Here is a 24,636-nt window from a genome sequence, read left to right on the forward strand (position 1 = left end):
AGAGGTAAGGGGTCAGGCCCAACCTCTGGTGGCCTGGATGTGGGGGATCAGCAGGGAAGGGTCTGGTAATTGGTGGAATGGGAGAAGGTTGCCCCTCACTGAGATGAGGGGGAGGGTGCAGCATGCCTTTTGATTTCCCTTCTCCCTTCTGCATTTTGAGTGTCTCCTGTAGGTTCATGAGACCTCACACCAGAGCTTTCAAGTCTAGGACCACATCTCATCAGTCAGGGCTAGAATCAGGTCTCCCTAAGTTGACCTGATTGAACTTGAAACACATGAACTTCGTGACCAGCAGCTTTGGGCTTAAGTAAAAGTGCAGGCCCCATTGCAAAGAACAGTCACGTGTGGAGCAGGGCTTCACGTGAAGTGCCACAGGGGTGACAAACATAAGACACTCTTGCTCAGTGAGCGTGTCCTCTGATTGAGCATTTTTCCGTCTTTCCATTTTTCCAAATCTGGCATCCATGGCAAACACTTAACCCATGTAAATCACTTGAAGTGGTACAAAGTCCTAGTTTTCCTCTAAAACTGCATAGCTGCCATGGGTCCAGCCCTTGGGGCAGCACATGAGTATTACTCAGTCATGGCTGGGACCTTAAACAAACAGTGACTCTGAGGAAACGCTGTCAGATAGGGATCTGTATGGGGAGGAGAGTGACTCCTGAGGTCAGGAAGGCCTTCCTTGGAGGTGGCAGGTGAGTTGAGCTGAGTGATGAAAGAGAGCAGCTGGGTGAAGATCTGGGCTGAGAGCTGCATGCGGAGGAATAAGCAGGGCCAGAGCCCAGGGGAAATGAGCCCAAGTGTCTGGGAACAGAGGCCAGGCCAAGAAGGCTGGAGCATGGCAACTACAGGCCAGGAGGCCCGGTCTGGGAGCCAGGGTCCAGGCTGTGTGTGGAAGGAGTGCAGACTCTCATAATGCCTGTGGTTGCTTGAGAGTGTCGACACAGAAAGTGCCAGACATCGGGCAGGACTCAAAAGGGACCTTTGGAGAGTCTTGGGAACTTGGGCACTTATTTGAAGACCTGAATGATGATTCTTTTCCCTCCCTCACAGGGAAGACCACTGGGATCCCCATCCATGTTTTTGGCACCGAGACTCACATGACAGCCATTGTGGGCATGGCCCTGGGCCACCGGCCCATCCCCAATCAGCCGCCCACGGCGGCCCACACTGCAAACTTCCTCCTCAACGCCAGTGGGAGCACATCGGTAGGTGCCGGCCGTCCTCCGCCTTAAAGCATGCCATGCCCTCTGTGCTGCCCCTTGCACCCCCCATCCTGTCAAGGACAGAACGTCCCTCCTCTACCCATTTGAGGGCCTTGGGGAAATTTGGGGGGAAGGTAGTACATGGCTGGTTTCTGGATCTCTGGCCAGTTTTCCTCTGCCCCAGTCAAGATGTATAATGAAAAGACCATAAGTTTTTAAATCAGACTTGAGTTCAAATCCTGGCGAGGGAGGGACCTTGGCAGGTATTGTACCTGCCCAGAGCCTTAGTTTGCTCATCTATAGCATGGGGACAATACTAATTCCTGTCTCAAGAGGTGGTTAGAATGGTACTTTTGGAAGCAGCTTATAAAGAGCAGTGCCGTACATAGTTTTTGGAACCTGATTTCTTTGATGCCTGAAGGACTAATGGCTTTTCTTCTCAGCTGCTACCTGTGACTCTTTCTCTCTCTCCTTGTCCCACACCAGACTCCAGCCCCCAGCAGGACAGCGTCTTTTTCTGAGTCTAGGGCTGATGAGGTGGCACCTGCAAAGAAGGCCAAGCCTGCCATGCCACAAGGTAACTCCCAGCGGCTTCAGGCCTTCCTGTGCCCCTTCCCTTTCTGGGCTCCTTCTCTTTCTGGGCCAGCAGAGGCGGATGGCAAGCACTTTGGGCTTTGCTATGAGAGTGGATGTGGGGCGTGGGATGGGAACAGATCACGTGGGTGTGATGACTCAAGCCTTCTCCGAGGGCTCTCCCGGTGCTGAGGACCCACGCTGCACCTGGGCCACCTCACTCCCCACTGCCTTCTCTGCCACCTGCTTATTTCCTGTGGGGGGGGTGTGTGAGCTGGGCAGGGAGGCTGCGGGGGAGACAGGGCTACAGAAATAGCAGGAGATGGGAAGATCTCCCAGACTCTCCTCTTAAGGGGAGGCCAGGAGCCCGGAGCTCTGGATGGGAGAGCAAGCACCCATATCAGTGGCTCCCGAGCCGCCCCACCACCACCCCCATTATCCTGAGGCTCCTACAAAGACATTCCCTTCCTGCGAGCCTGCCATAAGAGCACACGGCGTCTACCAGCCCCTCTGTATTTGTGCCTCCTTGGTCTCTCTGTCCTCTGATTCATCAATGATGTGATCCCTGGCAGCTGGCCCTTGCAGCCAGCCTTAGGCGACTGGCGTTAGTCCGCCCTGGGCTGCTGGGTTTGTGCAACCTCTTCCTGGTACACACAGGACGGGCTTAAGGCATTTTGTGAAATAGTGCCACTGGCTCCAGGCACTTGGGATTGGAAGCCACTGCCCTGTGGCCCCTGAACCAGCAGCTTTGTCCATAGCACAGAATGACTGGTCCAACCCCACGCTGGCCTAATCATCTTATTGTGCTTCATGGGGACAAAACAAGATTGGCATTAAGAGGGTGGGACTGGGCCAGCTGTCACTCCACGGGGCTGGGGGGCTTTGGTGTTCAGCACACCCTCCAAGCCTTTGTGCCCCCCTGCCCCCTTTCTGCCCGCTTTGGTCCTTTCTCGCTTCCGCTCTGCTGATCGGTGCTCTCTCCTCTTCTGTCGGCTTTACTCCTGTCTATTGTGGAATAGACGGAGATGGTGAGGGTGTCAGCCTTACAAGACTTGTCCGTGGGACCCTTCCCTATTCCCACCCTGTCCCTCTGAAACCTCCAGCCATCAGCGGGTCACTCAGTTGCCTTGGTCATTTTCTTTGACAGATTCAGTCCCAAGTCCAAGATCCCTGCAAGGTAGGATGCCCCTGCCCGCCCCAGCTCTGTGTGCGGCTTGTGAGCGGGTTACAGTCCTACCGTGTGCTTCGTTTCCCCCTCCCCAGTGGGTTGCAGTGTTGTCTGGGATATTTTCTGTGCCTGCCTCAGTGTTACCTGCCCCCAAGTCCTAGTCTTCGCTCTCCCTCCCTTCCCAGCCCTGCTTAGTATGAGCCCTGACTCAGCGCTCTCCTGGCCATGAGGCTGTCTCTGGCTCCACATAGGAAGAGGGTGGAGAGTGCAGAAGGAGCCAGAGCCAGGCCCACTGCCTCGGAGAGTGGAGTGGTGTCCAGGAGGGAGGATCGTCCTGGGAAAGATGGAGCCATCGAAACAGAAAGGGGCATGGCAGAGTGCAGTGGGCGAGGAGGGGGTCATGGACCACCCCGATTCTCATCTCCGTCTCATGATGTCTTCCTTTGCTTACTTTTACCACCTCAGCCTCACCACTGCCGACTTCGTCCCAGAACTCCCAATACCAGGGACGAGTTTAGATTTCTCTAGAGTTTGGGTGGAAGACAGATTTGAGAAGGAGAGAGAGAAACCCAGAAGGATGTGCAGTTTGTAGAGGGGATCTGGGCTTTGTCTGGTGTGTGAGGTCACTGCTTACGACAGGTGTTTTCTGAGTATGCTCACGCATGCTCACACCTGCATGCACAGGCACACACATTCACCAATGACCGAGCTGAATAGATTCATCGTTTCAAAGCATCAGGGCTTCCATTTAACTTCTGACACTTGCAGCTTTGGGAAATTCCACCCTGGGGCAGGGGAATCTTCTGATGACGACATTTGACTCCTTGCTAAGGGGAGGGAATGAGTAACTAGGCAGCATGCTGATGTCTCCAGAAAGGCCCAGAATGCAGCCCTCTGACCATCTACCTCTAATCCCTACATTTTCTGCCTCTGGTAAGATCCATTGTTACTAAAAGACCAGACACGAGGCTGAGGCCTGTGCAGAGAACAGGGGCGAGTCTCTCTCAGAGAGCTCTTCCAACCCGGGAGGAGGTATTCTTCCCCGCAGGCCCTGAGCTGGGCTGAGAAGTGGGAGGGAAGACAGACTGCTGGGGTGAGCCTCCCTCAGCAGGGCCGGAGGAGGAGGCTGGGTTAAGGTGCTTAGCCCCTGGAGCGGGGGCTCCCTGTAAGGCCTCCCTGCTGCTGCTGGGCTGAGGGTTGCCCCCTTCAGCTTTGGCTTCTCTGTGCTCAAGGTGGTGAGCGCTCTAGGTCTGCCCCTTTCATGCTGGAGGTGCAGGTGGATTTATAGAGCTTCCAGGCTTTTCTGATTTCTGTAGCCTTTTGGGTAGACAGAGGTGTGTGTGTGCACAGAAGCCCATGCTGACTCGGGTGTGGGTTCCCTCGAGAGTGGGGAGCGGGAGCGCCACATTGGCTTATCTTCCTCCTCCTCAGCTGCCGTTGAGTTGCATCTTAAGTTAGGGTGTGATCCTGGCTCTGACGCTAGATGACCTAGGCTCTCCATCATTTGGCATCTCTGGGTGTTAATCTCCTGGGACCGGGAAGTGAGGGAACTGGATTAGGTGTCTTCTCTTCTTCTGTGATCTCATGTCTCATTGGAACCCAGATGAGTCTGGGTGACACTAAATCTCAGGTATTTGCAACATCAGGAGCCTTCTGTCATGAGACGCTCTTGGCTGCGATGGAAGAGGCCAGCCCGCAGAGGGATAAGACTCCTACGTACCTTGGGAAAGTTATCTCTTAAATTTGTTTAATCGGACCTCGAATTTGGTTAGCGAAGTCTGCACTAGTACAGTAGGTTCTTTAGTACCAGAGGCCACCGAGCGGGTGCACTGTCTCCCCAGCAGAGTAGTGAAGGGGCCTTTCTCTCCAGGCGGAGGAGTGTACTTCTGCCAGCTGTTTTTGTTCCCTCCTTCTTCCCTTAATGCCTTCCTGGGCCACTGAAGAGCTCTAAGAGCTGGGTTCTGAGCGGGAAGGAGCCGGCCAGTAGAGGGAGGAGGACAGGAGGAGTGGCCAGCGTGCTGCCCCTGCCCCTGCCTGACCCCAGGCCAGAACCTCAGTTATAGATGAGGCTGCAGCAAACCTCTTCCCTGGACCTACACTGGCTTGCAGTCATGAGAATTCAAATGCTGACCCGAGCTGTTTTATGTCCAGATTTACAGGTTATAAGGATTGGTGGGGAGTTGTTTAAAGTCCTGTGGCCACCATAATTGGGAGAGCTTAACGTTTCTTTCCAGTGACTTTAAAAATAATTTATCAAGCCGCCAGTCACATGTAAGCAGGAGGCTGATTACCTGCCGTCCTGTGAACCTGAGCGGTCCTGTAGGCATTCTCCGCCTGTGGGCCGTGCTCTGTGTACAGAGTCCCTTCTCTGTTCATTGCTGAGCTATTTACCAGCCAGGCAGGTCTTCTGAGCTCTTTTTTCTCTCCTGCTACCTCTTCCCAGGAGAAATCAAGGCACCTCTCCCCCAGGTTCTCCAGATTCTATTCTCTTGACGTTCCTTTGCAGTTTTGATGAGCCAGCCTCCCTGGACTCAGGGTGTGGAGGGGTCTGGCAGGTAGCCCCTGTGGGTCTCCAGGGGGTGTGTGTTCGGGGTGCACTCGCTGTGTCTCTGCCCACCAGGAAAGAGCGCCACCCTCTTCAGCCGCCACACCAAGGCCATCGTGTGGGGCATGCAGACCCGGGCCGTGCAGGGCATGCTGGACTTTGACTACGTGTGCTCCCGAGATGAGCCCTCAGTGGCTGCCATGGTCTACCCTTTCACGTGAGTCACACTACGGCAGGGAGGCTGGAGATAGCTGCCTGGTGGGATTTCCCCATCAGTCTCCTCCCTCACTAAGCCTAAGCTCGGGGAGCAGCTGGTTATCCCCTTTGCTGGTAAAGATCAGTGTTGCTGGGATTTGCTGGGAGCAGTCAGTATTCCAGGGGGTGTTTTCCTACAGATAGAATCTCTTAGAGGGCAGAGTCCTGCCTTTCCACCCTCTGGGGAAGCTCGTACCCTTGGCCTTCCCCTCCCCAGCCCTGACAGGTTGAGGGTGTCCTGATTCCTCTTCCACCTTTCTCACAGCGGGGACCACAAGCAGAAGTTTTACTGGGGTCACAAGGAGATCCTGATCCCTGTCTTCAAGAACATGGCTGATGCCATGAAGAAACACCCAGAGGTAGACGTGCTGATCAGCTTTGCCTCTCTCCGCTCTGCCTATGACAGTACCATTGAGACCATGAATTATGCGCAGGTAGGTCCTGGGGCCCTGGGGGGCGGGGGAGCAGGGAGAGCTCCTGAATGGACAAAGGGCCTGGGACTCGGGACTGGCCAGTGATCAGGGTGAAAGTGGTTGGAGACACTTGACCTTCAGAAGGCAGTGTAGTAACCGAGGGCAGGTGGGCTGACCTGGGCTGACGCAGAGTCAGTTCAGGGTTGTCTGTGCCCCCTAGACCCTCTCTGAGCCTGCTGAGACTGGCTTTAAAAACAGAATCAAAAGCACTTTATTCCTTATTAGAAAATTATTACATATTTATTGTAGGAAATTTAAATACTGGTAAGTAAAATGAAAAGTATAAAGACCTCAAGTCCCGTTTCCCAGAAACGTGGCTGCCGACGTTTCAGTGCATCCTTCTCCACACCTTTTCCTGGATTGGAACAAATGGAATAATATCATATATAACCATTTTCTGATCCATTTTCTTCAGTTACTCTTTCTACGTCAATAAGTATTTATTGGCGACATCACTTTTGCTTTTTCAAGTCTTGTGCTGAGTATCTTGGATTAACATTTGCATCTATCCTTAATAACTTCTCCAGCATAAACGTCTGGAAGTCAGACTGCTGCATCAGAATGTGCAGATTTGCAAGGCTTTGCTCCATCTTGCCCAGGTGCCCTCCAGAAAAGTCGTATGGACGCAAACGCCCATCAGTAGTGAGAGAATGCCCATTTCCCTGGACCCTTCCCAACGCTGAGTGTTTGGATTTTAAAAACAGATTTGACAAAATGATAGGCATTCTGTATAATTTGCATCCCTTAGATTACTAACTAAGATGAGCTTTTAAAAACATTTATTGGCCATTTGTATTCTGTGACTTGGCCTCCTCTCCTTGTCTTTTTTCTTAATAATTCCTAAGAGCCCTTATGGATTAAGATACTGATTCTTCTGTTCAAACTTATTGTCTGATCCCAGCCTGGCTTAGTTTGGTTTATGACTGCAAACATAAACTTGTTTGGCATCTAAATGAAGCAAAAACAAAAGTGTACCTGCTGAAAATGAGATGCTTTTTTAGTCTAGAGCAGAGGTTGGCAGACCACAGCCCAAAGACCAAACCTGGCCCTCTGCCTGTTTTTGTAAATAAAGTCTTATTGGGACACAGCCGTGCTCATTCATTTACAGATTGTCCATGGCTGCTTTCATGCTACAAAGACAAAGTTCAGTCGTTGTCACAGAGACCACATGACCCACAAACCTGAAATACTATCTGGCCCTTCCTAGAAAAAGTTTGCTGGCCCCTGGTGTAGAGTCAGAGATGGTTCCTGATCTTTCTGTTCCATCCCCACCTGCTCTGGCTTCCTCCCCCAGCCCACTCCCTGGTCTGAGTGTGGAAGCAGCTTGTTTCTGTCATATACTGGCCTGGTCCTGTGGGGATGTAGAGTCAGACACTCAGAGGGCACAGTGCAGAAAGCCGTAGATAGATGCTTTGTGAGCGGGCACCAGGACAGAGGGCGAACAGGTGGGTCTGAGTCTCATGAGTTTTTGGATGGGAGAGAATATAGCAGCTTTGACTGTATGTAGCAAGTTTTCGGAACATTGGCTCCTGATTGGTCACCGCATCACCACGGTGTTAACCAACGGAGATCGGTTTCAGGTGTCCATGCCTCTCTTTTTGGGAGAGGGTTGGCATGATCGGGATAGAAACAGAGGCCTGTGGGGAGAAGGGGGTGCTTATCGTTAGCAGTACTTTGTCCTTAGAGCCGGGAAGGGGGTGGGGGTGGGTTCTTGAATGGTTGCTGCCTGTTGCCCACCTGAAGCGAAAAAAGTTAACGGAGAAGGACTGCTGTCATCCTTTAGATCCGGACCATCGCCATCATAGCCGAAGGCATCCCTGAGGCCCTCACGAGGAAGCTGATCAAGAAGGCGGACCAGAGGGGCGTGACCATCATTGGACCTGCCACTGTGAGCGTGCCTTCCGGAAAGCCTTTTACGTTAAGGCTCTCTCATAAAGTCTGGGTCCTCAGGAAGCCCCCTTGTTGACTCCTCTGTCTCCCTCCTAGGTTAAAAAGATTGAGAGTACCTGCTGAAATTCAATCTGTCCATTTCCAGTTAATTTTTTAAAGGGTTCTCCACTCAGTCCTTACCACCTTCATGGTTCCAAGCGGCTGATGAGAAGAATTCGAGTTTTAAGTGTTTGTCCCCCCTCATATAACCACAGTGTAGTCTTCCATTCTTCCTCTGACTAGAAACCAAAGGAAAATCCACCTGGAGGCTTTTTTTACCCAAAGGTCTTCATGTAAGAAGAAATCACTCTGAATACTTTTTTGTTGTGTGTTTCTATTCAGTTGTTGCATTAAAAATTTGTGTGAAGCTACGATTTCTGAACTAACCAGGGGACCCTTCATCTCAGAGGCAGGGCCTGGTTTTGAGCAGAGGTGCACACCTGTGTTACACGCCTTTCCTGGGAGTTGTCGCCCTTTTAGAGCAAAGGAGGCTCCTTACCCCCGAGTACACATATCTGAATCTGCAACAGTAAGCTGTGTTTTACAAATAAGGCTCTCTTTTTCCTGTGTAATGTCTCTCGGGGGAGACGAGATTCTTCCTAAGCAAGAAACCCAATGCAGCTATTAGCTTTCTTGGTTCATTTTCTCCCCAGCCTGGCCGGCGTGGGCTGGGCAGGTCCCACCGGGCTCTGTGATTCCCCTGAATTCTGTGGTCAGTCAGGAGCTCACTCTTCCTCCCTGACTGCTGTTTCTGCCCCTGCAGGTTGGAGGCATCAAGCCCGGGTGCTTTAAGATTGGGAATACAGGTGGGATGCTGGACAACATCCTGGCCTCCAAGCTGTACCGCCCTGGCAGCGTGGCCTACGTCTCGCGTTCTGGGGGCATGTCCAACGAGCTCAACAATATCATCTCTCGGACCACAGATGGTGTCTATGAGGGCGTGGCCATTGGCGGGGACAGGTGATCAGCTAGGGGGCCACACCGAGTGTGGCAGGCTGGGAGACGGGGCCCTGAGTCCTCTAATCTCTGCTTGCTGCTGCTGGGTTTCAAGCGCATGGGAATGTTGCTGAAGTCCATAAAGTGGGGCAATTCTCCTTTTGTCTCAGGATTGACATGAGCCTAAAATCAGAAAATATAGGGAAAGATGTTTTGTTTTTTAAGGTATGGTTTTTTGGTGAGGAAGATTGGCCCTTAGCTAAAAGGGAAAGATGCTTTTAAAAGGTGTTTGGGGTTTGGGGGTAATTCTGTTTGTTGTCTGAGGTGTGGCCATAGGGAGGCAGCAGAGTGCAGTGGTTAGCGGGACCAGTTCTGAGATGGGACCAAAGGAGTTGAAATCTGAGTTTCCCTGTTTACCCAGGGGTGCATCCTGGGCAGGTGACTTACTCTCCCTAGACCTCCATCATTTGCACATATCAAATGGGTAAAATAATCCCACCCACCTCATGGGGTTGTTGGGAGGATTAAATGAGGTCATGTATACAAAGCGGCTAACACAGGGCCTGGCACTTAGTATGTACTCACTAAGTGTTAGTGTAGTTAGTAATAGGGAAAGGAAAAGCTCTATTCCTTTACTCTCTACTGCCAGCACACTCACATTTCTGGCCACCAAATGTGGAGGCAGTTTTCCCACATGAAGCCGTTTTCCAGTTCTCTGCAGACACCAAATCGTGTCCTCGAACTCAGTTCAGCTCTGACACTATCCACCTGGACCAGCATCAGTTCCTCCAGGTTAAGGGCTGAGGCTCACAAGGCTGCCTCCCTAGCCCCTGCTTCAGATGCCAGTCACCAGTCTGGGCCTCTGGTACTTCTGACCGACTGGTTATAAATCGGTGATTTCCATGACCCGCCCCCCACCCCCCTCGGGTTTGATCCTTTGCTAGAATGGCTCACAGAACTCAGGGAAAGTTTACTTACTCGCTTACCAGTTTACTATAAAAGGATACAACTCAGGAACAGCCAGATGGAAGAGATGCACAAGGCAGGTGAGGCGGGCAGTGCCGGGAGCTTCCATGCCTTCTCTGGGCACACTACCCTCCCAGCACCTTGGTGTGTTCACTCGCCCGAAGATCTCCAACCCCCGTACCTGAGGGGTTTTTATGGAGGCTTCATGTAGGCGTGGTCGGTCATTAATTCCACTTCTCTTGAGCATATCAAAAGCACATGAAGATCTGCAGAGAAGCTTGCATGGCCTTAAATAATCTTTTTGCAGACAAAAAGACTCATGTGACAGTAGGAAAAAATATATATATACAGACCTATATATGGACCTTCTATCAATAGCCTGCCCTCCTAAAACATAGTTTGCACATTGTATTAATTATCTATTGCTGTGTAAAAAAAAACAACAACAAAGCTTCAAATGACAGTAAATATCTACCCTCGGGGTTGCAGTCAGCCGTCAGCAGGGCCGTACTCAGCTGGAAGAGGCTGCTCCACGTGGCTGGCAAGGGTTCTTCTCTGGGCTTCTCTACAGGCTGCTTGGAGTCCTAAGGACTCAGCAGCTGGCTTCCCCCAGAGTGAGCAATACAGAGAGAGTGCCAGAAAGAAGCGTTGTTTTCATAACCCCACCTTGGAAGTCAATATCACAGGATCATTTGTGCCACATTTTGTTCATTAGAAGCTAAGCATGAAATCCAACCCATATTCAAGAGGAGAGGTGTGAGGTTCCCTTTTAAAAAGTATTTGTGGACATGCACTCTCCAGGACCTCTTACTCCAAGCGAGCCTCTCTGGGCTTACTGACTCCTCTTCCCTCCCTACCCTTCTCTTCCCTTGTGCGCCATTTACTGCCTCCTCCTCGCCCCCCGTTATCCCTAAGGCATCTCTGGACCCTCCCTGGGCATCCACACCAAGAAGACCCCACAGTGTTCCTCGTACAAGCGTGCTTCCCACACCTGTATACACACCCCAACATCTCCTCCTGATCCCATATGCCCCCCTGCTCTCCCCAGGTACCCCGGCTCGACATTTATGGATCATGTGTTACGTTACCAGGACACTCCAGGAGTCAAAATGATTGTGGTTCTTGGAGAGGTGAGTTATTTAAAAAAAATTTTTTTTTCTGATTGCAAAAGTAATGTATGACCTCAGTTTTTTAAAAAATTCATGGACTTTAGTTGTATATAACTTAAAATGACTGTCCCTGGTAATCACACCGCCTAGACTCTGGGGCCTAGAGGTTGTCACTGTTAACACTGCTCTGTTTGTTTCTGAAAAAGGAATTGTGCCTCCCAGTGCCACAGGACATTTAGTGCCAGTAAAGGAGGAGCTTTGCACTGGCTAGCCATGGTCTGCCTGGCGGGCAGTGCATAGTTGGCTGGAGTAAAAAGTGCATTTTTTTAAACTTGGGAGAGTCCTATAACCCCATCCCTTGCTTGTGCCTCTGATCAGGTCTAGTCCTCAATAATTGTGAGATCAGGAAAGGGGGTCCCAGGGACTCCCCTGGAATACCCATGTCTTCCTTCCATCTGATCTCAATCTCCCGGGCTATTATTTGCTAGAGCCACGTCCCCTTGGTTTATAACCAGGTTGTAACTCAGGACCCTTGTTGACTCTGGCCCCTCCCGATGTGGGACAGGCCTTGCTGCTGCACTGCTGCTCTTGGAGCACTCAGCGTGGGCCCCACTAACCTGTGGGCTTCCTCGGTCCCTGTTCCTCGGCAGATAGGGGGCACTGAGGAGTATAAGATCTGCCGGGGCATCCAGGAGGGCCGCATCACCAAGCCGGTGGTCTGCTGGTGCATCGGGACCTGTGCCACCATGTTCTCCTCCGAGGTACGCCGGGACGGGTCACTCCTGGGCGGGGGTTGAGAAGCCAAGAGGGGCATTTGAGGTGAACCGTGTGGTCATCTTAATATTATCAGCTAGTTCCTCCAACAAATGTTGGTTACTTGCATCGTTGTTACAAGGTCCGGCTGGGGCCCTGCTCTCTAGGAGCTGAAATTGAGTTGGAGGAGACAAATTAATCAGCAGATGAAGGCTAGATCAAGGCCCTGAGCCCCTACTCGGAGTAGGGAGCAACCACTGTCTGGAGGAGTTGAGGCGTCACTGAGAGGGTGATGCTTGAACTGCGTCTTAAGGGATGAGAAGGAGTTTGCTGAGTGAAGAGGCCGAGCGGGGAGAGGACACACCCCAGGCACAGAGCTGGGAGGGGCATGTGAGAAGTTCTGTGTGGGGAGAAGGAGGGGAGCTTTGTTCTCGATGTGTTAACGTGATATGACGTCAGTGGAAGTGCCTGCCAGCAGATTCTAAGTACAGCACGTAAGAGATGGGAGATACACACACTCTCCACCTGGGTCTGGTAAGCCAGACTTTGGCCCCTGTGCTCTGGCTTAGAGAAGCCTCTGCCTTGAAAACCGAGGAAACCACCACTTGTCGCCAGTCAGTTCATCAGTAGCTGAGCAGGCCCTGAGTGGAAGGCCTTGTCCTCGTGCTGTGTATTTATGAAGGGAAAACTTGGCCTTCAAGGCTTCCTGCAACGACGACAATCCCTGCACTTAAACCCTCAGTTCTTCCTACGAGTGAGCCTCGTCACACTGCTCTTTCTCCCTAGGAGGCTTCCCTTTCCCCTGCAGCTTCCTGCCCACCTCTAAGTGGCAATATTTGTCCAGTTGTAAAACACACCTCTCCAAACCAGCGGTTCCATTTGTACAGATTTACTCTATGGGTATGCATACAAAATATTTCAGAGTATATGTGCAAGGATCCTCACTGTAATGTTGTAATGGCCAAAAATGGAAACAACCTAAATGCCGGTCAGGAGGGGACTGTCACCCTGGCACAGCCGTGTAACAAAACCAGGCAGGCAGGAGAAGAATGAGGTGGATCTTGATATGTCAGTATATTAAGAGTTTAAGGTATATTAAATCTAAGAAAGGGTGGGGTCTAGTAAATGCTTATATTATGATCCATTTTGGTAAGTGTTAACTGTGTATATGTGTGTATATTTTTTTTCCTAGTAGGTGAAAGGGGAGGGGGGCTGGGTCATGGGGTCCTGCCCATCCTTTAGAGATGAGCTCTGCTTTTACAGGCTTGAGAATCAGCTCTTGGTGATCCTGTGTGACCAGGGCAAGTCACATAGCTTCTCTCTACCTCAGTTTCCTGGGCTGTAAAATGGGATGATATGGGGTTGTTGTGTGGCTTAAATAAGGAAGTAATTGTAAAGGTCTAGCACATACAGGTCTTGGCAACTTTTCATTTCCATTCTTCAATCCACTTATTCCATGAAGCTGTTCCTGATTCTCTTTCTTCTTGACTGCTTTCCCCTCTACCCCGACAGCCAAAAATAATTCCTTCCTCCCCCTCCATTGTTTCTCTTAACTAACTGTGCCTTCTCAGCCCTCGCCCTCCCCACCCCACCACGCTGAGGACATCACCTCCAAGAGGGCAACGACCTTGCTCTTCTGTTTCTGGCTGAGTGCTCATGATTGTCCCATGGGTTGGGCAGGTCCTCAAGAGGTGTTTTTGTTTTGTTTTTTGAGGAAGATTAGCCCTGAGCTAACATCCACCACCAAGCCTCTTCTTTTTGCTGAGGAAGATTGGCCCTGAGCTAACATCTGTGCCCATCTTCCTCTACTTTATATGTGGGACACCTGCCTTAGCGTGGCTCGATGAATGGTGTGTAGGTCCGCACCTGGGATTTGAACCAGCAAAGCCTGGGCCACTGAAGCAGAGCGTGTGAACTTAACAGCTGCGCCACTGTGCCAGCCCCTGTTTTTGTTTTCTAATTAGTTTTTAAAACTTCCTTTATGAAATTTTAAGCATACTTAGATACAAATGCAAATAGTATGGTAACTCCTCAGCTAATGGGTGATTTCTGAATTCTGAACAGGTCACATGACCTTGCAGGACTTTCTGCCCTCTGGAGGAGATATGATAGGTACACAACTAAATCTCTACTCATTGGCCACCTGAGACAGCTCCTGGGGAAAATGAATGAAGAACTGGGGGATGGGAGTAGAGACAAGGGAGTATCGGTAAGGTGGCATTTTTCAGAAGTGTGTTCCACAAAACACTGGTCCTCTAGCAATGTTCTCAAAACAAAACAGAAAAACCCAAACCGAACAAACAGGAAAACAAGAGAACTTCTAGGCATTATGAACATGCAGTATAATCTATTTCCCTTTTAAAATTTTTGCTTTTAGTTTTGCGAAATCTCGGAGTTACACTTGTTTGACTTCCTTGAACCGAGTGTTATCTCAGGTTATTCGAGTGCAGAATCTCTTCTTCTTCCCACCCCATCCACCCGATTATGTCCTACAGAGACTGCATTGGGAACCCACTGTGAGGCATGAGTTTTCAAGTGTTGTTAAACATAGCAGCGGTTCCTAACCTTTTCAACACGTAAGGCCCCTTTTGTTATATATGGTGATTGAGAGCACAGAGGTCAAATTCCCTAGGTTCAAATGCTGCTGCATACTACCCTGTGTGGCCTTGGGCAAGTTACTTTACCCCTCTCTGCTTCCATTTCATTTTTTTATAGGGGACAGGCAGAGCTACTGAAAGATTAAATGAGTAAAGCTCTTAGAAAAGTGCCTGGACGTAGTGAGTGTTATTTAAACAGGTTGGTATCATTATGATGCCCCACCACACCCCACCGTAGGTCAGGGCCCCAGATGTTTCATTAGGTGAATTCCTTTTCCCCCTTGCTTGATCAAAGACACTTGACACTTAGCTCTTCTGATTGGTTTTCTCTTCTCTCTCGCTCACTTCCCATAGCCAGTCAAGCCCCACATTCCACTGGATTGGTATTTTACCTCAGTGCACGCTCAGGTGGAAGGGGGCAGTTGCTAACGGCTGCAGGTGGTTGTTGCTGTGTGGGAGTGCAGGCCTACTGGTGCAAAATCTGGCTTTTTAAGAGAAGCTGGGAATTTGTTTCTTTACATGAAATCTTCTGTTTGTTTGTTTTTTAAATATTGGTACATACTTTATAAAAAGTATGTGTGGGACATTCAGATCATGCCGGTGAGCTCAGCTCAGCCTAAAGTTGGCAGGTTGTAACTTCCCTTCTCACAGATTACTCAAAACCAACCCCGATTCTCTATCCCCTGACCACTGATCCGGGGGAGGCCGAATGAACGTTTTGTGGAGTTGGGCTGTCAGACATTGTGTCCTGGCTCCAGTACACCAGCTGTGTGACCCTGAGTAAGCTCCTGAACTGCTCAGTGCCTCAGTTTCCTCATCCGTAAATGAGAGTCATCCATTGTACCTATTGAGTGAATCTGCTTGAGGCTTGAATGAACTGGGGCATGTAGAACGTTTAGCAGGGTACAGCCCATAGCCAGTGCCGACGTGTCCCAGGAGCCTTTGTCCCGGGGGCTAACAAGTCCTGTAAAGTGCTCTCCTTCGCCCTCCAGGTGCAGTTTGGCCATGCCGGAGCTTGTGCCAATCAGGCGTCTGAAACTGCAGTAGCCAAGAACCAGGCTTTGAAGGAGGCAGGAGTGTTTGTGCCCCGGAGCTTCGATGAGCTTGGAGAGATCATCCAGTAAGTGGACCCTGGGGAGGACCCAGCCTCCTCCTCCCTTACTCTGTCCCTCCTGAGGACAGCAGCCTCGCCGACACGGGTGTGTCGAGATTCCTCCTCCCTCTCGGGAGTCTGGCGCAGCTGTACGATGGTCCAAAATCCTTTCTTTCTCTTTGGCTTTTGTTTTGTTTTTTGTTTCTAGAAGCATAGTTACAGGCTGTTAGGCTGGTGTCAAAACACGTTCAGTTTCTGAGCTTACCTGCTTGCCTGGCCACAAACGAGAGACGAGCGTAGAAACGTTTAGAAAGGGTCACCTGTGAGTGATTGTTGAAGTGACTGGATCTCCTGTTGTCTCTTCCCATTCCTCCACTTTGTCCTTGCCTGGCCTCCAGGTTCGGCTTTCTGCAAAGCCTAGTTCAGAGAAGCGGGGTGGGGGGGGTCTTGGCCATAACATGTCTTCATTTAGTTCTCAGGAATCCCACTAGTGAGAATAAGCCTCTGACAGGACTGGGGACAGAGCTGAAGAAACCTGAAGTGTTTGGGTTGGATGGAGGAGCGTTCTTGGGATGGCTTAGAAGAGCCCAGAAGGATAAAATCCACGTGGATGTCTTTTCTCCTGCCCCTCCCCCATCTCCCAGGTCTGTGTACGAGGATCTTGTGGCCAAAGGGGTCATTGTCCCTGCTCAGGAGGTGCCGCCCCCGACTGTGCCGATGGACTACTCCTGGGCCAGGGTAGGTGCCGTGTGTGTCCCCGAGTGTGGGCAGGGGAGGTCTGGGGGCTAAGGAGGGGAGTTTTGAGTTGATTTGGCTGGAACCCCTAGAAACCAGGCAGGCCCTACTACTCAGAGCAACCACACAGCCCCAGCTCTCGGCTCCAGATCCCAGCCCTGACGGAGGCTTCCCCAAGGGCCTCAGAGGAACTGCGTGACAGACTCTTGGATCCCACCCCTTCCTTGTGTGCCAGGGCTTGCAAGGTGGCCCCTCTGACCAGTGGGTCAGTAGGTCCGATACAAGGCCGAGGAGGGCGAGGCACAGCATGGATCTCTCACAGCTGTGTGGCCTGACCTGGGAACCGGGCCAGGCCAGAAGTTGTGCCCTAGAGTTGTCTGCACTCGCTAACGGATTTCAGGGGTAAAGCAGAGTCTACTCTGCCTACTTGTCTGAACGGCATAGATGAAGAGCTCATTTTCTTAATCTACAAGAACTCTTAGAAATCAGTTTTAAAAAGACCCACAACCCATTAGAAAAATGGGTAAGAAATAGACTGTCAACATGAAAAGATGCTCAGTCTCACTCGTTATAAATGGAACCAGAGTAAAAGCTTTGATACCAATTTTCTCCATCAGGTCAGCAAAAATAAAAACATTCTTTGATATGCTACTTGTATGGATGTGAGGAAGCTGCTGTGCTCACTCGTGGTTGATGGGTGTAGAAATTGGCACAGCCTGTCTGAAAGGCAGCTGGGTCACATCAGTCAAATTTAAAAGTGCTCAAACCTCATGGCCCAGCAATTCCATGTCTAGAAAGCTACTTCAGAGAAATGCACGTACACACAAAGAAACACATTGAAGCATATTTTTCTAGTTGACGGTTATCAGTGGAGGAATGGCTAACTTGTAGTATTGTCATGTGGTGGGATGCTATACAGCGGTTAAAAGGAATGAATAGATCTGTCTATGTGCCAACATTTATGGAGTGAGCCCACATTCACTGAGTAAACAGCGTATTATGGGACAGTATATCTGTTATGATATGCACACTGAACAGTGTTGTATGTTCTCCCTGTGTCTATGGATGTATGTAAATAAAAGTAGAAAAAGAAAGGTCCAGAAAGGTGTCCACTCAACTAACAAACACTAAGGCAGGAAACCAAGATGGAGTGGAGGTCAAAGGCAACATAACTTTATCTCTTCTCTTATAGATTTTTAAAGAGGAGAGTGTATTTGTTCATGTTACTTTTGTAATTAAAATCTAATTTAAAAGTATATTTTGGGGCCGGCCCAGTGGTGCAGCGGTTAAGTTTGTGTGTTCCTCTTTGGCGACCCAGGGTTCACTGGTTCAGATCCTGGATGCAGACCTATGCACAGCTCATCAAGCCACGCTGTGGTAGGCATCCCACATAGAAAATAGAGGAAGGTGGGCACAGATGTTAGCTCAGGGCCAATCTTCCCAAAAAAAAAAAAAGTATTTTTTAGTTATAAGATTCAGAGGGGATAATTGAAGAAATAGGCTTAGACAGAGTTGGCCGATGATACATACCCCCATGTGCCCCAACTCTGGAAACAGGAAATTCAGGAGCTCGGTCCCCTCGCCTGGGGAAAGTGGGGGAGCCCCCATGTCCACAGCCATGGGCCTCATTACATTTTGGTGTGGGGTTGGCAGCCAGATGTGGAGTGTCTTAAGATTCTCCCTTTGGATTCATTCTTCCGTTTCTTAGCCAGGTGGCCTTGGACTGGTGACTGAGCCTCTCTGAGTCTCGTTTCCTCTGCTGTAACACGAGGGATCAGTCTCCTTTGTGAGGTTAAAATGAGCTGATGGATGTCAGTGGTTTAGCGCACTGCCTGGCCCCGCAAATGCTCAGTACTGAACAGAAATGGTGCTGAGGCTGAGCCAGTGCCGTGGGCATGGTGCTCCCATTTTCTACGCCTGAAATCATCGAAGAAAAGGGCTTTTGTGCCTCTTTCTTGGGAGGTGTTTGTCTGAGAGTTGTTGGTTGGCTGCCAGAATTTAAGACATTCCTTGTGACACTGGTTCTGAGAGCACAGTGGGATAGGCCTGGAAACATCTTTGTGGTCACCATAGCACTGCTTCTGTCTGTCCCCACCTCTACTCAGGAGCTGGGCTTGATCCGCAAACCTGCCTCGTTCATGACCAGCATCTGTGACGAGCGAGGCCAGGAGCTCATCTACGCGGGCATGCCCATCACTGAGGTCTTCAAGGAAGAGATGGGCATCGGTGGGGTCCTCGGCCTCCTCTGGTTCCAGAGAAGGTGAGGCCTGGAGGGCAGAAGATAGTAGGGCCCTGCAAGTTGGAGTTAATGATTTTCTCCTGACAAGGGAGTTGGGGTGGGCAGCCTTGGGGAATATGTCCAAGGTCAGTCTTTATGGCCTCAGATCAGTTGAAAGGCCAGAGGGAACAGAGACAGGCCGTTCCCAAGTCTTCCCAAGACAGCAAGGCCAGACTCAGCCAAGAGAAGTAGAAAGCAATGACCTCATCAGACATCCTGAATCAGCCCCTTTCCCCCGGGAACTTTTAAAGAAATGGAACAGTTTAAATGCAGGCCTCTGGGGAGAAAGGTAGGGGTCAGCAGGGAGATGTGGATGGAGCTGGTAGCTCAGAGAGTGCAGGCCTGGTGGAGTTGCTGAACAGGCATAAAGTACCTTGATCGTACTGTGTCCTTTGCAAATTTGGGTCTCATCAGCCTGAATGTGAGAAAAAACTGGTTTTTTTTCAATTCCCAAGCTTACCCCTCCCCTAGGACCAACAGCTGGGCAGGGGGGCCAGCGAGTACATGATTCACAGAGCCCTGGCTTGGGGTGGCACTGGGCAGAGGCCAGGTTGAAATCTTGCTTTGTGTCCTGCCCTCACCTGCAGAGAGGTGGGTCTCAGTCCTGTCTGGGGCCCTTCCTGGGAAGAGCTCATGGGCTGTAACACCTGAGCAGGTTTCACTCTGCTTTTGTGTCCCCACATCTCCAAACTTTATTCTTTTTTTTTTTTAATTTTTATTGAGATTATGATAGTTTACAATCTTGTGAATTTCAGTTGTACATTATTGTTCGTCAGTCGTGTTGTAGGTGCACCACTTCCAGATTTTATTCTTAATTATCAGTTGGGAGGCTGACCATGCCTGGGGCCTCCTACATTGTGGAAGGGACAGGGACCTCACTTCCTCTCTGTCTGGTACCTAAAGGGTAGCCACAAATAGAGGTCCAATCCTCTTGCAGCAACTCATGCTGAAAACTGCTGCCTAAAGAAGAGATTTCAAATCCTGGTTTCTAACTCTTATTTTAAAGCAGAATTTAATTTTAGCAAAGTCCAGAGCTGCTCCAGAATCAGGAGGTTTTTGCCTTGGAGTCATATGAGGGTGTTAGACCTGGATTGGGAGATGCTGCCCTTCTTGACTTTGAGTGACTTATCTGGACAGATGGGAGAAAGTAGAAGCATGGCCTTGTCAGTGAACCTCCTGTTCAGCAGCTCGCCTTTGCCCACCCTCCTCCAGGTTGCCCAAGTACTCCTGCCAGTTCATTGAGATGTGCCTGATGGTGACGGCTGATCATGGGCCAGCCGTGTCTGGGGCTCACAACACCATCATCTGTGCTCGGGCTGGGAAGGACCTGGTCTCCAGCCTCACCTCGGGGCTGCTCACCATTGTGAGTACTGTTATCCTGGGAGGTGGACAGCGGGGACACTGGGCTTTGGCATCATGCCACTTGGTTGCAGCAGGGTCCTGCAAGGAACCCCTGAGTGTAAAACCCCATTGCTGGGGGCTCTTCAGGGCCTGCCAGGTGGGTCTGTGAAGCTGAAGGAGACTCTTACAGCTCAGGGTAACATGGGCTTGCTTCTCCTTCAGGGGGACCGGTTCGGGGGTGCCCTGGATGCCGCAGCCAAGATGTTCAGCAAAGCCTTTGACAGTGGCATTATCCCCATGGAGTTTGTGAACAAGATGAAGAAGGAAGGAAAACTGATCATGGGCATCGGTCACCGAGTGAAATCGGTAAGTTGTTGCTCCCTTACGGGACTGGATCTACAGGGTAGATGGTGAGGAGAGAGCATTGACTTAGCTGGGAATACCCAGGCTCTTGAGTCCCAACATGCAAAAGTTTGGATGTGTTGACAGATGCCAAATATAAAGCAGCTGTTTTTTCCATGATAATACAGCTTGCCCTTAAACAGTTTTTATCTTGTTGAATTGTGGTGTGAAAATATGATGAGCTGGCAATTTGGTAACCTTAGCTTCTGCCCAATGAACCTTATAGGATAAAGGACAAAGGTCAGGGTTAAAGGGACAAATCGGTCACCTTAGGCTAGATGATGTTGTGTGCTACAGTAAGACTACTCCAGAAATCTCAGTGGCTTACAACAGCAAAGGTTTGGTTCTTATTCACCCTACATCCACTGTGGGTTGGCTGCAGCTCTGTTCTCCATCATTTCTGCTGAAGAAGCAGCCCCTATCCAGGATGTGCTGCCTTATGTCAGAAGGACAACAGCCATGGCAGAACCCCATGAAAGCTCTGACGGCTTCTGCTTGGAAGTTGCATGGCTCACTTTCGCTCACATTTCATTGGTCACAGCAAGTCACATGGTTAAGCATGCCATCACTGGGGCAGGAAGAGCAATAATATCAGGGTCAGCTTGATTGGGAAAAGTGTGGGGGCGTGGTGAATATTTTAAATGGCTAATAGAGTCCCCCATAGTGCACGGAGTCCCTGTGTGTCCTGGGAATGAGTTGTGTTTAGAAATCAAAGGGAAAGAGAAGAGGTACAGCTGTTCAGGGCCTTACAGGGACAGCTCCTTCTAGGTCCCTTAGCCTCGATGTCCTTGGTTCTGTTGCTCCAGAAACCTCATTCAGTCAGTCATTCTGCTGATCCAGGCAGGATGTATGACTCACATTAATAGAAGAGGGCCAGGCATGTGATCTGAGACACCCCCGTCCAGGCATCCAAGTGCCTGGCCAGCTCAGGGTAGGCCTCCAGAGTCTGCTTGATGAGCAAGGACTGCATTAGAACCAGGGCACATGGTTAGTTCTGGGGGACGTTTCATCCTGGCTTTGCTGAACTCTGCTCAGCCGTCCCCAGCTCGAGAGCAGACAGTGCACACACAGCGCAGGGCATCTTTCTGAGATAGCGTCAGCCCTGCACTGCCACACGTAGTCTTTTGGGCTCCCTCCTTTCTGGAGTCCGTTGTGACCTAGCGTGTCTCTTTGCTAAGGGAGGTCTCTGTGGCATTGGGATTCGGCGTGTGTTTAAACCATCTCACTCCCCCACTGACAGATTATTGCTTCCTGTGGGTTTCCTTACATGGTTCGTTGCCATTCAATGCAGGTCCAGAGTTTTTCCTGAAATGTCAGGGGTGCTTTGCTGCCCCACTGCCACCATGTGCTTGCTTAGTTAAAAACTGAGAGCTTGAGCCAGCCCTGATGGCCTGGCGGTTAAAGTTTGGTGCTCTCACTGCTTTGGCGCTCCAGGTTCAGTTCCCAGTCACAGAACCATACTACCCGTCTGTCAGTAGCCATGCTGTGGCAGTGGCTCATGTGGAAGAACTAGAAGGACTTACCACTAGAATATATAACTGTGCACTGGGGCTTTGAGGAAGGAAAAAAAACACTGAGAACTTTGTTACAGCTTAGCTTGACTACTGAGTTGGTGGGCAGCATGGCTACTGCTAGACCCTAAGACTTCTGGTTGGAGAGTGGGTGAGCCCCAGCCCCCTGCTGCTTAGCACCATAGGACCCACAGCTAACTCACGGAACGTCTCCACGTCTCAGTTCCTTGCTTGTAACGTAAAAGGGAGAACCTACAAAGGTTGTTCTGAGGCTCAAATGAGATATGAGAGGACTTCAGAAACCTTGAGCCCCACAGCAGCGTCATAATCTGTGCCACATGGAATCATGCACGTGGATCAGGTCCCTGAGACACACCTCCCGGATACATTACGTACGGTAGTGTCCGCCTGCGACACGACCATGAACACACCCCTTAACAGCAGTGTTAGAGTTGGTCCCTTGGTAACTGTGGGTCACTTTGCAGATCAACAACCCAGACATGCGAGTGCAGATCCTCAAGGACTACGTCAGACAGCACTTCCCTGCCACCCCGCTGCTCGACTACGCGCTGGAAGTAGAGAAGATCACCACCTCGAAGGTAAAAGAGAAAATGTCCCTAGTTCCCGAATCAGTTTTGGGTGAATTTCTTGGGGAAAATGAAAGCCAGGTTACGTTCTAATTGTGCAGCTAAAATCAAACCTGGTTTTCTGGTAAATTTTATTTCAGTTGCATAACTAAGTTCAACAGACATATATGAAGTGTCAACCAGGCGAGTAAGACACGGTCTCTCCTAATCAACCGGGTTGTTTTGGTGGGAGGTTTTTAAATGGTGGTTAGAATTGGTGGTAATCATAGTAGTAGTAATAGTGGGAAATGACAAGGAAGAAGTGACAAATCATGTTAATGCCTTGAATTTTTTGCCTTCCCAGAAACCAAATCTTATCCTGAATGTAGACGGCCTCATCGGAGTCGCATTTGTAGACATGCTTAGAAACTGTGGGTCCTTCACTCGGTGAGCTTTGCAACCCTCTTCTTCTTCAGAACATTGATTGACTTTGTTGTTATTTCTTCCAAACTCTAAAAGCCCTGCATGCTCATTATAGAGGATTTAGAAAATAGGGAGAGGCAGAAAGAAGAAAATGAAAACTGCCTTTACTCCCACCACTGGGTACACCCCTTTTTTCTCCTTTGAAACCAAAGAGAGCCAACTTCTCGTTCCCGGGTGGAAGTCAGACTGTCTGTGGGCAGGAGGGCCGTCGCGTGAGCCATTTTAAAACTACAAGTCGATGGTGTGTTGCAGGGAAGAAGCTGATGAGTATATTGACATTGGAGCCCTCAACGGCATCTTTGTGCTGGGGAGGAGCATGGGCTTCATTGGTGAGTTGTTGTTATTGTTGTTGTTTTAAGAGTTTTTTGGGGGTTTTTTTTACCCCTTTGGTTTAGCTGTACCACTACCCATGTGGTTGAGTTTCTACAAAAGAGATGTCACGTTGTCTTAACCATTGTTCCTAATCCTTCCTTCCTTCCTTTAACTTCCCCCTTATCTTTATCTTTGTCCCTTTGTTTTTGGAAATGACTTCAGTTGCTAGCCTGAGAAAACAAATTCAACAGTTTCCTTTTACCAAGGCTGGCAGCTGCCTATGGAATGGATCTGGATTTACTTCCCCATTCCTTTGCATCAGGAAGATTTCCCTTCTTTGTCTTCTCTCCTTCACCAAACTTTAATAAACTCACCAACTCTTAACAAAAGGATGCACTTGCTCCATTTTAGGACACTATCTTGATCAGAAGAGGCTGAAGCAGGGGCTGTATCGTCACCCGTGGGATGATATTTCATATGTTCTTCCGGAACACATGAGCATGTAACTGAGACAGGAATCCTCCTGCAGTAAAGTGAAGACAAGAACTCCTCCCCCTGGAAATAGTGCTCAGATGGCTGGCCCTGGAGTTTGCTATAGGATAAGCCTGGATGTAAATAGCCACCAATGTACAGGCAACTGAGGACCAACATCCACAGGCTAACACTGTTCATTCCACACAAAGAAGCTTCATGTTTTTTGTGGGGTTTTTTTTTATACACATAGAAATAAAAACCAAGCCAATACTTGTGACATTTGCTCTGCTCCCTGCTGTATTTATTATCTGGAAGTATCTAAGCACGTCAGGGTAGTGTTTTTCCGCATTGTAGGGTGTTATGATGTTGCTTTCTTTTTTCCTTTAGTTAAATTTTTTTCTTCCCTTGGAGGAAGAGAATGAAACTTGTAAGACCTCAAGATACTATACATTTAAAGCACCCCTAATGTCTTGTTTTTCCATTCTCTCTTCCTCCCCATATAACATGAAGAGCATTGTATTAATATTATTTTTTTTAGGATGTTTGTATGTTATATGTTAAAGATTTGTTTGGTATCCTGCTGAAATGTTCCATGTTGCAGACCCAAGTCTGCTATGTCAGTGGGATGGATGGGACCATTGCATCCTTAGCCATTGTCACAAAATATGTGGATTAGTAATTTAAAATGTAAAGTTGTAACATACATATTTTAAAATGGAAACACAAAAGAAAAAGCTGTGAAATGTCTTGTGTCTTACGTTCTCTGTATTTATGCAACTGATTTGTCTGTTACTGAAATATGGGTCTAAGGACTCTGCTCCAGCCAGTTTGCATCTGTAATCCACAAAGATTCTGGGCAGCTGCCAACCTCAGTCTCTTCTCTATATTATCATAGTTTGGTTTAAATAAACTATATAGTAACAGTGAAGACA

General features: G+C 49.6%; 1 protein-coding gene across 4 annotated transcripts in view; it reads left to right on the forward strand.

Moving 5' to 3' along the window:
- The window catches only part of ACLY (ATP citrate lyase), a 40,514-nt gene extending 15,878 nt beyond the window's left edge, over positions 1 to 24,636 (forward strand). For 2 of the 4 annotated variants that reach the window (XM_001495646.7, XM_005597395.4), the window contains 18 exons: positions 1,054 to 1,208; positions 1,692 to 1,782; positions 2,926 to 2,955; positions 5,567 to 5,708; positions 6,012 to 6,180; positions 8,003 to 8,107; positions 8,912 to 9,108; positions 11,099 to 11,180; positions 11,810 to 11,920; positions 15,502 to 15,629; positions 16,247 to 16,340; positions 18,443 to 18,597; positions 19,828 to 19,978; positions 20,179 to 20,322; positions 22,355 to 22,468; positions 22,800 to 22,882; positions 23,171 to 23,247; positions 23,642 to 24,636. In XM_001495646.7, coding sequence (XP_001495696.1) covers positions 1,054 to 1,208; positions 1,692 to 1,782; positions 2,926 to 2,955; positions 5,567 to 5,708; positions 6,012 to 6,180; positions 8,003 to 8,107; positions 8,912 to 9,108; positions 11,099 to 11,180; positions 11,810 to 11,920; positions 15,502 to 15,629; positions 16,247 to 16,340; positions 18,443 to 18,597; positions 19,828 to 19,978; positions 20,179 to 20,322; positions 22,355 to 22,468; positions 22,800 to 22,882; positions 23,171 to 23,247; positions 23,642 to 23,736 — 2,123 coding nt within the window. In that variant the 3' untranslated portion in view covers positions 23,737 to 24,636. The remainder of the gene's footprint in view (positions 1 to 1,053; positions 1,209 to 1,691; positions 1,783 to 2,925; positions 2,956 to 5,566; positions 5,709 to 6,011; positions 6,181 to 8,002; positions 8,108 to 8,911; positions 9,109 to 11,098; positions 11,181 to 11,809; positions 11,921 to 15,501; positions 15,630 to 16,246; positions 16,341 to 18,442; positions 18,598 to 19,827; positions 19,979 to 20,178; positions 20,323 to 22,354; positions 22,469 to 22,799; positions 22,883 to 23,170; positions 23,248 to 23,641) is intronic. The other 2 variants (XM_005597396.4, XM_070227281.1) reach the window with 1 other exon arrangement.

Source organism: Equus caballus, chromosome 11, assembly GCF_041296265.1.
Source record: "Equus caballus isolate H_3958 breed thoroughbred chromosome 11, TB-T2T, whole genome shotgun sequence".
In the NCBI taxonomy this organism is placed as follows: domain Eukaryota; kingdom Metazoa; phylum Chordata; class Mammalia; order Perissodactyla; family Equidae; genus Equus; species Equus caballus.